A 13,609-nucleotide genomic window follows, 5' to 3' on the forward strand; every position below is an offset into this window, starting at 1 on the left:
AATATTATATATATTATTTATTAAAAAATGTTTTACATATAAAAATATACACTGAAAACTGGCAACTGGCAACTTAATAAAAAAATAGACATTAATAAAGCGCATTCACAAAGTTTTCAGTACCTTTTATACAAATAACATTAGGCATGCCTACCTATTACACTTTACACACAGATACACTACACTTTACACACGGCATTTTACACAGATTTCCAACTTGTATTCATACATTTCTTCACGGTTAATTAATACGCTTTCCAGATGCGTTATGACTCGGTTCCTTCTGAACCCACTACAGTTGTAAATTTCACTCTGGCTGCTTCAACAGCCGTTGCTCCGCATTTAGCACATTTTCTATGTGCATTGTGTAATCCATGTAGGTACAGACTTACAGTCTTAAGTGGTACGTAGCGGTACACGTTGTATGTATTATTTAAAGAGTTAATTAATAAAATTTTCGTTATGAACTTTAACCACAGCAGTTGGACAGAGTCATTGACAAATATATTTTTTATTATGGTGGGTAGACGTACCTACCCTCCATATATTTTATGAACATTGATAAAGACAGTTGGAAGCAAATATTCATTATAAAACTTAATCGCATGTAATTAAGTTTTAAGCGTTTTAAGTCCCGTTTTATGATTAATATTGTATAAAATTCGTGATAATTTAAATCAGAGTTGGGAGCAATGTTGCTGTAGAAAAATGTTTTTATTTATATTACTCGCAACTTTTTCCCGGAGGCCAACGCACACATAGAAGCTTAAGGCGCACACATGCGCAATTATTTGGGGGACATGACTTTCTTAGGAAGTGAACAGGCCTTGCTCAAAACATAGGCCTACTTGTCAATGTCATTAAAATAGTACCAAGGAAAGTCCAACTCATGCCGCTATAGTAGAAAACCGTAGTTTTAGCGTATAGTGCGTATTTAGGGCTGGCAACCGCATTTACAATTTCTACCTCACAGTAATTTTATAGCGTTTCGCGTAGTCCGTCGTCAATAATTCGCTAATATTCGGGCGTGTTCACCGATTACGATCAAATAACTGAAACAAAGTGACCGCTTAGCGCCGCGGTGTTTAGTTTATTGGCACGCGGTCGCCTTGCAGTGAGACGTGTTCGTGCCACCACACCCTCGGAGCGCGGTGTCGGTGATAGTCGCCGAAGTGTTATGTGGTCGGGCTAGCCGCAGTGTCGTGCAGTGTGCGTGCGGGGTGCATTGATGGGCTGCAGGGGCTGGCGCAGCGCGGCGGAGCGGCCGCTGCGGCGAGACCTCGTTTGCCGGAAGGACGCCTCAACTCGCCACACTGGAACTAATGGAATTAGAGAACATCGTCGCCAACACAGTCTATTTGAAGGCCAGAGAAGGTATGGTCGCTTCTTATCGAGCTCCTGATTGCCCCGGTAGCCGAAGAGCTTGTAAATTTAAAAAAATAGGCGCGTGCTCGGAATTATTCATGACTACACGATTCTGTATTCAAATCAGTTAGTCTGGGGCTTGTCAAGTGGAAAATAGGCCCAGTTGTCTCTAGAAACGTCGTCTCACTTGGTAGTCTATATTTGAGAGCAATTTGAATGTAATGAGATATCAATTGCATAGGTTAACACTGTGTATCTCATCGGTGTTGATTACTGAAGGAATAAACACATTGAATGCTTTAATATCTGTAATATCATATTTAGCAGCAGTTGATGTTTGTAATGGACAAGGTTTGTGTGCATCTTCATAGGTAAATAACAGCTGAACTTATCCTATATGAGAGCTCTTTCAGCAAGCTTTTGACTCAATTGTACAAGATTAAGATAGACAAACCAACTACAATTGCATGCATGTGTAAGCTTGTTATTTACAACAAGAACATCATCAAACAAACATGTATATCTGGACACTGATCCAATCACCTGTGACAGGGTAACTGCTCTAGTGAACTAAATAAGGCCATGTCTCTTCCATTCCGAGCATGAAGGCACTAACAGTAAACACAATTCAGATCCTTACTTCCTTTTGGCCGTGTCTGGGGTGAAGTATCGTTTTACAACTCAATGAGTTGTGGTTGACAGTGCAGGCCACAGATAGTTTACAAATATTGCCTGACAGTTTGTAAACCTTACTGCAATGATATAAGGTGTACTATTGGTCAGCAAAGTGTGTTGCAGCTAGAACATGCATGTAATGTATGTACGTTTAGTGTAGAACAGTTTTATTGGATCATTAATTGGTTTATTGACTGACAGAAACTTTAGACTTTAGGGAGCAATCTATGAATATTGTATTTGTTTAGGTTTATTCCTACTAGTTTAGTTTCCAAGTTTCACAAAGTCGGTTTGTACTGCATGAATGGTCAGATATAGTGTGTTATTAGAGCTACAGAACAGATGATGATTTAACTGTTAAATCATCATCTGTTCTATAGCTCTGGGGGCAGTGAATGTGTTAAATTTTAACACATTCACTGCCCCCGATGCACATGTGCGTCCACCATCTTACAAGTTTGTTCCTAGGCCTCGCCCCCTGGCAGTGAATGCATTAAACACCATCAACAACTATAAACAGTACAAATTGGTAAACTTTTTCTTTATTTGTTTATCAAAAACTATGAGCTAGCTAGCGAGCTATTTGTCTTGTATCTCTTTTGTTATAGTAGTAGTAAACTATAGTAAAATCAACATGAAATGTTGACAGTAAGTAAGGTGCAAAAGTGTAAACATAACTTTGACATCAACTGAACAAAACTAAAATTAAATGTAACTTACATTAGGAGAAGGTACGTACAAAAGTAAACTTTTTTCCTAAGTGTCTATACTCAGGCAACTGATTTTTTGCAGATTTTATTAAATATGACCAAACTTGATATTGTCACCACAATATTCAATTAACCCTAAATTAACCTCGGGAAAATGGAATATTTTAGCCAACTGGTTAATAAAAATGTAAATGTGTGTAAAAGTTAATGGCAGTCTGGTACCTATAGTGATAGCTTATCACGGACTAATGAATGTTTGAGGCCGGTTCTCAGAACTTGAGTTAACAATGTTAATCTAATGTGCGCTTGATATTTACCACTAGCTTTTTTAAGGAAAAATAAACAGGAAATCTTGTACAATTGTGAAGAAAGCCAATCTCTAATCGCCTATAAGTAGCTGTTATGTGTAGTAGTAGTTGTGTTGCTTAAGAAATGCTATTAAAGATTTTTTTGGAAATTATAGGAGGCTGAGATTTGGATGAGATTATAAAATGTTTAGGTTGGGTGATGAAATATAATCTGTCCAAAAACAGCTACTAAGCATTTGAGAATATATGTAAGTACAAACATTTGTTAGTGGCACACTTGCTAATGTTTCTACATCTTCATCTAATCTTCCATGACTGTAGTACTATAGGCCTATTAGTTCTATCTAACTTAAATTATTTGCATTACCTAGGCACTACTAATCCTTCAAGACTTACTTTTACTTGTATAACTATTAGAGCTAACATTTATATCACCACTGTTTATTTACCAAGAAGTATGGTATAGATAGTGAATAAGAAAAGTATTATTACACTTCTTTAAAATACACATGTTAATGTTTAGAAAATATTCACTACATACAGGAACGTTTTTTAGTGGGACGGTGTGGGGAAATAGAAATAGGAAACCTATTTTAAACATCGTCATATGCCGCATCATCTCCTTTGTTTGTGAGCACAATATTAATATGATAACAGATTTATTTAACTCATTCACTTTTACGCTGCCGTCGTAGCCCGGGCATGGTGTTGTTACGGTTCTGGTGCGGTGTGTAGCGAAAATGCTTCAAGAGGCCAGGGCTCGGAACCGGTATTGAAATACCTGTTAATATCGTTCCAAAATCGTTATATTATTTCGTTCATTAAAAAACCGGTTAATTGATGGAACGCGAACTAACAAATTACGTTCTCTCTCCTAACTCCTAACCGGTAAGAAGAGGGAACGGAACTTTATGGTTCGCAGGGAACGATATAATACCGGTTACTCTTGGCTTTCGGAGACTCTCGGTTAAACTCGTTGTCATACGTGAAAGAGATAGCAATATTTACTCGTTCTATCTCGCTTCGATATTTTCTATTTAACCGGTTAATTTCGTTCCTCGAGAACGAAATGAGAACGTATATGGCATAAACCGTTATGTCAAAAGAACAGTTCTTTAACCGGTAACCGCAAACGGAAACGAAAACGAAATCCTTTTCGTTCCCGGGCAAATGACCGAAACCGGTTTGACAAATGAGAACGGTTTCCGAGCCTTGGTAGAGGCAAAACGAAATTGTGACGCTACAGTCCAAAAAAATACCCAAAAAAAATTATTATGAGAATTTGCAAAAGTAGCAGATTTAGGCAAAAAACTATCATTTTTCTACAACAAACCAGTCAAGTGGACTGATTAATGTTGCTAGGATTTTATTTCCCATAAATATGCATAAAACATAAAACTTTTCCTCTACTTAAATATTTATAGGTATGTATTTAAATATTTTCTATGGAGTTAAGGAATGTATGTATGTATCTTAGAGCATTTAATAACTGGAGTCGCCTTTAAGATCTTACGCCTCTGCCGAAAAACTTGCACAATTGTGCAAACTTTTGTATGGACTGACATGGCTATTTGTACGTTACGTACAAATCATGTAGACATAGCAATACATACATTTGACGTCCCCTCCCTCGCAAAAATCGGCAGATTGTTTCGTACAGAAAATGACAGCCATGACGTCTCCAGTTACTAAATGTTCTAAAATATATATCGATAGCAGTCAATATCTATTGATATTATGTCAGTCTTAAATTTTGCAAGAATATACCCATAAAATGACCCGGGTATGTCCTTAAACTACGTCCAAGATCACCGGTAGATGTAGATGTAGTGTAGGGACGCCCGGCCGGAAGCAGGCGGGCTGTCGATCGCTTGTCGCGTTCATTTAGCCCGGTTCCCGGCGGCATTCCCACACTATTCTCCTCAAATCTTCTTGTTTTCCTGCAGAACAGAAGGACATCTTTGAGTTCGACGTCCTTTAGTTCGTTTTCTTCTAGTGTGTCTCTACCGAATGTATTATATCGCGGTGCCGCGTACATAGTACATTCTGCTAGTAAGTGTAAGCTAGTCTCCTCCTTACCACAATGTGGACAGGAGGCGTCTCTACTAATTTCCATTATCTTAAGGTGTCTGTTGAGAGTATTGTGACCTGTAATGATACCTGTCAGTAGTCTCAGACTGCTCTTACCTAGTTTCAAAAGATACCTGGTTCTCCTGTGGTCTATACCTTTGATCATCATCTTCGACTGTCTGCATCCAGTCTCTTCTTCCCATTCTCTCTGTGCTTCCATCTCTTTTACCTTCTCTATGACTCCCTTCGTGACATCAGCTGACATAGGCAGAGCCGGTTCCGGACCTATGTACATATTCCGTCTCCGCCCCTATCCTCGCCAGCTCACCGGTGGACTACTCGACTGCGATCGCCAACCCGCCTGCCAAGCATTCACCCCATACAAGGGGGAGGCCTATGTTCTGCAGTGGACGTTTTATGGCTGAAAGATGAAGATGAAGACCCATAAAATAAAACGGTCCTTGCTTCTTAATACCTAGTTCGTTTCTAAATTTCCAGTGTCTAATTTAAAAAAGTAATTCTGTATATTGCAATAAAGGATTTCATGTCAATTTGGGAGCTGCACGTTCCTCAATGCAATAAGTGCAAACAATGCAAACAGTGACTCGCATAAATCGCGCATTACCGACTGAATAAAGCCGCATTTACATGAATTCGCCGTAAAACTGAATTGTGTACACTTGTACAGAACAGTAGTTTTATGTTGGCGCGCGACGATGCCAACTACCCGCTATCTAAAACTCCGAGATCTAAAATGTCAGAAATAAGGGCTTGTGTAATTTACTATTTCACATTCTTAGGTCATTATCACACTGATGCGGCGTCAGTGTGATAATCGCCTAAATTATCTTGCTGTCCGATAAGCTGAAATTAATATAAATTGAGTAGTAGTGAGGTACAAAATTAAGGACCTAGGTAGCAAAATAGACCTAGTTCACTAGGTAGCAAAATTTGTTCACCACGCCCTCACAATTCTAAGAATTCCATTTTTAGGGTTCATACCCAAAGGGTAAAACGGGACCCTATTACTAAGACTTCGCTGTCCGTCCGTCTGTCCGTCTGTCTGTCACCAGGCTGTATCTCATGAACCGTGATAGCTAGACAGTTGAAATTTCGACAGATGATGTATTTCTGTTGCCGCTATAACAACAAATACTATAAACAGAATAAAATAAAGATTTAAGTGGGGCTCCCATACAGCAAACGTGATTTTTGACCAAAGTTAAGCAACATCGGGCGTGGTCAGTAACTCAGTACTTGGATGGGTGACCGTTTTCTTTTTGCATTTTTTTCCGTTTTTTTTTGCTTTATGGTACGGAACCCTTCGTGCGCGAGTCCGACACTTGCCCGGTTTTTTTTAACCGCAAGCGTAGCGATTTTAAAATCCTTTGCTTGCTCGGGTCTTAATTAATATTAGCAATAGGACTAAACTTTCCTCGATTCTTATATATATTTCTTAGTAAAATAAATGAAAAACTTCATTGGCGAATGGTGGCTTTGAGAAAAATATTGTGCAGTAATATGTATGAAATAAGGTATTTTAACCCTTAAATACTTTTGTCACGAATAAAAACATTCTATTCTATTCTAAATGCATGTTTTTTTCTTTTTGCCCGAAATTTATATATGTATCACATAATTGTTTGCCGATTCTAGGAAAAATAGTAAAAAAAATATAACTTCGATTTTCACTGCGAAATCAGTGTTAGAAGTTGAATTAGCTAAATCATATTTATGTAAATATGTAATTTTCAGTAATATATAAATGAAATTTTTTACTACCATTACAAAGGTACACTATTTGTGATATACTTATGATAAAGTTTTTAAATATAAAATAATTACAAACCCCGAAAAAACCGTTCAAAGTCACATACTAAAAATTATCAACTTGTGGATTTTTCCAAGTTTGCCGACTTGTCGTCTTAAAACGAATGTAATTTTTATAAAATATAAATAATGCGTAAATTTAACCCTTCAATCATCACCCTATTACTTGACGTTTGGTATAAAGGTGCGTTCAAGAACGTAAGCCTTTTTATTTTAAAACCGTGAGCTGTTTAATGGTTTGTAGACATTTGGCAACACTATGCATTTAGGGTTAAACAGTAAGGGTCGGTTGCACCAAACTGTTCGTATCGTTAAAGAGTTCGCTAAATTTTTATGTATGGAAAGTTTCATAGTGGCGCCGGCTGACGTTGATCTGTCAAATGTGGTTGGTGCAACTGGCCCTTGGTATGTAAATGTTTGCCAATAGTTCCAGGGTCGGTTCTCGGACCGGTCACACTAGGGCTCTGCTTTTATTGCCCGCATCCTGCCCCATCGGGTTTATTTATATCGCGGCGACACTAGTCGCGAACCGATCACAATATGCACATGGCGAGGGGCCTATTTGCTAATCACAACAGTTAGGACCGGTTGCCCAAAACCATTTGTCAACATGATCGGCTTTGACCGCCAGAGGCGTCAACTGACGCGCAGCTACAGCCCAACATAGGTACCTATCAGCCTTCGTGCATTGGCGTTTGATATGACCAAATCAGCTGCCATTGAAGCGTATACATCATGTTTATATTGCGTTATGTTATGGTTATGTGATAATTTTGAAACAATAATACAATTTCGCATAACAACATTAAATCATCTCCGAACACGACGTCAACATCGATGTTCGAACGAATCGAAACTGAGTGCAACTCTTCAATCAATCAATCAATCACTTTATTTGCAATAGAACATACTTAAAGGCATGCAAATACAACCATACGGTGCACATTACATTCAACAAAAATATAATGAAACAATCACAACAATAATAATTCATTAGAGATATTAGGTATATATTTCTTCATTTCATACTGTTACTAACTACACGTCCCTCCTTGCGTCGTTATCCTCAGTGCTGAGGGTACTAACTACACGTACTACAACGCCAAACATCCGTTTCGTCATACAATATGCATGAAAGGGAATTTACTTTTAAGATATAAGTAAAATTGAGACACAGTTGGTATACGGTATCATAACAAGAGTTGTCTTCTAGAGAGATTAAGCGGAGATATTCGTTATCCATCGACATGCGAGTGGCTCGCTTATCTAAAGTGCTTTACTTAACTTGAGGTTTGGGCGACAGGGTTCCGTGACAGCTACTCGCCACTACATAGATTCATAATGAATAAAGCTCACCGGCTTAAACTAAGCTCTTTTCACTACATATACGGTGGCCCTAAGTTTTATAACTGTGACATATTGATAATTTTAGCAAACGTTCGCATTCGGGTTCGACGTACAGCTAAAGAAGAGTATTTTGAAGATAACATGTTTTGTTTAGTTAAATAACTGTAGTTTTACATCTTAATAACAATAACTATAGTCTGTATCTTTAGGTATTTAAATAAAAGTACTTAAACAATTTATACGTTTTCGGTTGCCCGGTTGGTTATAATTTATAATCTTATAACATTTTTTGGTTAACCAACCAAATACAAAACCAGATCATGCAGTCACTGCACTGCACAATCTGCCTTTATTTCATTTCATTTCATTTATGTAAGTAATATATACCTATAAGTTTCCGAAGGAACCCCGACTAAGTATTAGATAACATCAGTAACCGTAACGAGCGTCACCGAGATAACGGTCTGGCCACTTAAACTTGCAGTAGCTAATGTTTTTAAACAATGCTAATTGCTTTCAATTACATTGGTTCGTTTCGTCTAAGGCCCCTGCCTTAGAAACCCTTTTCTCGAACTTTTTACCTCGCGCCCTAATCAATTTTCTACACGGTGTAACATGAGCAAACCGAATAATTTTAACAGCGTATTCCTGGTCATATTTAGAGACAAAAATGTCCTCTAAACTTTTTTGAAATTCGCCTAGTTTCAGAGATATTATAAATTTATTAAAAAACAAGTTTTTATTGTTGCATAGTGTAAAAGGCCTTTTTGATGGTGATGTTGCTGCTATGGGACGTAGTCTAAATATCCTTATTGATAGATGTCAAAAAGTGACAAGTAACACTTTGCAAAAAGTAGGTTTTACGAAAAAAAAATGTAAAAATCAATTTTAAGTGACAAGTTTACCAATAACATTTATTTTTTATGTACAAATACATTCAAAAAAATTAAAAAACAACAAAAAAAATTTTTTTTTGGCGAAATTGACCTAAACTCATATTACATTTTTTACTTCTTTTGACCTCAGAAATGCGTGGTTAAAATTATTCGGTTTCCTCATGTTACACCGTGTATAGATGACTACCACCCATGATGAAAGAAAAACATCACACTACTTATATAATCTTTTTTATAAACTCTCTCGGTACAAAAAGTACTGAGGTTGACTGAAGTAGCATGATAAATAGAACGATTCATAGAAAATACGATGTAAAACAACTATGCTCTACATCTATATACTGCACGAATTAAACTCTCTATTACAAATTAAACTTGTGGACCATAGTTGTACTGGAACTGGATTATAATTTGGTGGTTTTAAGGTATCCAGTTTAGGCCCACTTTCCACAACATCCGCGACATGCATCAAAACTCCGCTCCATACAAGGAGTCCAATGAATATAAATCAGTAGGTGATCGATAAGCCGACCGGAAACGGCGATAATTACACTATCGGTCCTGACCGGATGCTGCCCCCACAACTTGATTAGGATTACAAATCCCTTTAAACAATTATTTACGCATATAATATGAATATTCATTCTAATGCAGAGTGGGGTTTTGTTATTATTATTAATCGGAACGATTGTTCGCACTTAATCTTCTTCTTTGTCGGTTCCTCAAGGCTGAGGGTCGTGACCGTCAGGAGTACAGTTCTTCACCACCGCTCTCCAAACCCCCCCTGTCTTGGGCCAGCTGTATTGCTCCCTTATCATTCCCGCCCTTCCTGCAAGCAGGTGTCTATGGGTGATTATAATTGCTTACCATCAGGTCTGCTCGTTTGCCTCCTAAATCATTAAAATTGTGAAATTAGAATACTGCTCACCACATCGGTTGTAAACAGTACGCTAACACTAGTGGTAATGGTAAGCACCACAGCCTACACAGTAAACACACTACACGCGCTACCCCAACGCCGCCTAACACTGAAAAAGCTCTGCTCCTGAACACGTCATCAATACGTTACCGTCATGTTTATACGTCAGTGACCACTAATCGAGCGGCCGCCGACCCCGCTCCTATTCCTAAATAAAACCCGTCTATACTCGGACCCCTAGACCCCTAACAAGTATATAGAATGAAGGCTCAAAGTATACTAGTTAGAAATGACTTTGATCGGGAATGGACGAGGCCATAACATTTTTATAGCGCGGTTTCGTCTCGTAAAAGCGAGCATTCGAAGAACCGTATTCTATTTTAAGTGCAATTACTATTTCGCGTATCTGATGCTTATTTTAGAACTCCCATAAAATTGTTTATCACGATTACTTTATTATCTTTCCGCAATCGTAATAGGAATGGAATAAAAGATCTATCGCATAAGTAGGCATGTATATGTATATTAAAAAGACAATATAATATTCCTGGCATTCTGCACAACGTTTTCCTATGTTATATGTGTTTGAGGTTTATATGACTGGGTTTGTATATCCAACATATTTGTCGACCTTTTATTACTAGTTTCACATTAGATTTGCGTGCACGTTTTGTTTTGTTTTCACTAGTATTTGGTATTCACGACCTTCCAGTTCGTGAGTGGAACGCGAATGGCGTAACCGGGCCAAAGGTGACGGGGATTAATTTAGTTTAATTAAAATAATATACATATACATTTAGTATGAGAGCGCTGGTAATTATCCTTATAAACTAGCGGTAAGAACTACGATTTTCAATCCGGAGGTTGCGGGTTCTAAGCTCGTACCTATAATATGACTTTTTGGGAGTATATGTACGAAACATATGACCAATTTATATAATGATATTTATTTTATTTAACCAATCGAGTGTCGCTGAAAGAAAACACCTTGCTTATTTGAGCGATATGCCCTCAGGAGTGGAATGAACGTAGTTTCGCCTGTGATCCGGCTCAAGGCCAGCTGAGAGGATGCGCGGGCGGGATGGCGCAATTGCGGGTCAGAGGCGAAGGGATTGCGTATGGTTTTGGGTACTAAATACCACCGTCAAAACTGTTAGTCAAAATGATTTACTACTAGCTTGTCCACGACGTTGTCTACGTGGTATGTTGATAAAGATTGATAAAACTATCCTATGTCCTTCCCCGGGCCTAAAACTATCTATATCTATACGTACCAATTCTTTTCAAAATCGGTTCAGTTGCTTAAGCGTGAACTGAAGAGGTATAACAGAACAGACCGACAAAGTTGCTTTCGCATTTATAATATTAGCAGGGATTAATTGAAGAGCCTGGAGTGTCCCACTGCTTGGCAAAGGCTCATTGAAGAATCATTGTGTCATTATATTGAAGAATCGTTCTTACAAGTAGGAAGTTTTGTTTGTGAATTTTAGTGCTTTCGTTTCTCAGGAATTGTACATAGTTGAAAAAGTAAACTTTTATAGAAGCTACATATTTGCATCGCGACACTGAAGCTTGTCCTCTCAAAACATGCTTGCCTCGAGTTTATAAAAGTTTATTCTGTAACCCCGCTGCGTAGAATTCTTACAAGTCTTACCGCATGGTGTCTTGCGATTTGGAAAATAGAATTTAAAGAAACACGTGGCATGAAACTCCACTCTTATTTCATTTGGATATTTGCGTAGAAATGCAACAGGTCATGTCATGTAATAGGAATATAAATACAATGGAAGAAATCTTACATTAATCGACTTAGAATAAGCTTGATAAAGTAAAGCTTGCTGTATTGTTCGTTTTGTATTATGCCCTGAAACAAATATCTGCTCTTATTCGCAAATAAATGCTTTTATCGGAATTTGAACACGGCTTTTGATTTATACTTGCGTGTATTCATTTAATGTTTGTCCACAGTCGTATTGGCTTAGCTGAACAACAGTTTACTGAGCTTGTAAAAATCTAAAGCCAATTCCAGAATTCACCGTCACCTTGTATCTTGTATCCAATGTCGTTCTTACAAACTGTGCACGTGCCAAGCGCATTCAAAAGAAAGCAAATCTAGTTTACCCCCGAGACTGAGACCTACACAATGTCGTCTTCTAAGCGCATTATTCTTGAGCGAAACCCGCGATTACCATCACAAAACCCTCCTTCACAATACACTTGTGCTGAATTCATCGCTTGAATAGAATGGTGAGCCCCCGCGATGTGTGCAAACTGAGTGGATGCCTGAGCGGGACGTCCATGTTAAACAAATGCTAACTTATACAAGCTGTTCTAATTCTAGGGATTTCAAGGAATGTCGACCCCCCGCTGGCATAGCCAAGCTGACGATCGTTGATAGGAAATGCCAATCGAAACTTAAATAATATATAGAAATGGTCACGTGACTTTTCGTAGTATTTGTTATCGCGATACATTTTTTCTTTTCGGTGGGAATGTGTCGTTCTAAATGTTCTAATGTGATTGTTATCTTGGCTAGGCCTCCAGAATCATCTTCATACTGGTTTGTGTTAGGCCAAAGATCGGTAAGTATACGTATAAGGGTTGGGAACGTCCAGGCTAGCCGGAGCCCGTTGCGGAATACCTACCAAATTGAAGGTCCTCTCTGAATATACAACGCTCCTAAGATAGTCTCGACACAGCGGAGGCGCCGACAGAAGGTCTGATGTAACTAAAAACGGCCGATAACCGTCCGTTGAGCAAAGTCCATTATGGGATACCTACCAAATTGAACGCGCTTTCTCCGAATATACAAGGATCCTAAATAAAGTTAATCTCGTCACAGAATGTCCCATTTTTAAGTTTTATTCTGATATCCGACAAAAAAATTAAAGGTTGATGGATTAGGTCTCTCGAGATCCCTTCACAAAATAACTTTCTAAGCTTCTTTTGAAACCTACAGTACCTCTGTAAACTAAGTAATGACAAAAGCGAACTAGGCTATCTTCAACTTTAAGCTAAGTATGATGACATTTCTGAAACATTCAAAATCCGATTTATATTTCATAGAAAACTAGAGACAGACCTAGTAGCAAAATAATATTGAAAATGTGATAAATACTCGACGATATATACGTATTGGGGTGAAGTGGCTTTAATCTCTCGCCCAACCCACCACGATAAAAGCCAATTTCAGAAGTACCTTTACGTGTCCTTTTTAATCTTCAGTTGGGTATTTTAACAGGACTGACTGTTATTTAGTTAAGTGTAATAGTATAGATAGGACTTCAATCTGAAGGAAGGAAGGGAGTTTGTGAGGAAGCCTCACAAACGACTTGTAAATGGCGTAAGTTGGCTACGAGTATATGGTTATTTCATTGTTCATCACCCACGATCGTGGGGATGCAAGTTGCGCTCCTGCATACAGTTTGTTTGTGTATAGAAGAGCCCTACAACACACGAATGTCCCCGCAGACCTGCTGTGCCTGAGCC

General features: G+C 38.2%; 1 protein-coding gene across 1 annotated transcript in view; it reads left to right on the forward strand.

The window, feature by feature from the left end:
* Positions 1-946: 946 nt before the first annotated feature.
* Positions 947-13,609, forward strand: part of LOC134675339 (G protein-coupled receptor kinase 2) — a 92,883-nt gene continuing 80,220 nt past the window's right edge. The window contains exon 1 of the mRNA XM_063533546.1: positions 947-1,374. Coding sequence (XP_063389616.1) covers positions 1,323-1,374 — 52 coding nt within the window. The 5' untranslated portion in view covers positions 947-1,322. The remainder of the gene's footprint in view (positions 1,375-13,609) is intronic.

This window comes from Cydia fagiglandana, chromosome 21 (genome assembly GCF_963556715.1).
Source record: "Cydia fagiglandana chromosome 21, ilCydFagi1.1, whole genome shotgun sequence".
NCBI classification, from domain to species: Eukaryota; Metazoa; Arthropoda; class Insecta; order Lepidoptera; family Tortricidae; genus Cydia; species Cydia fagiglandana.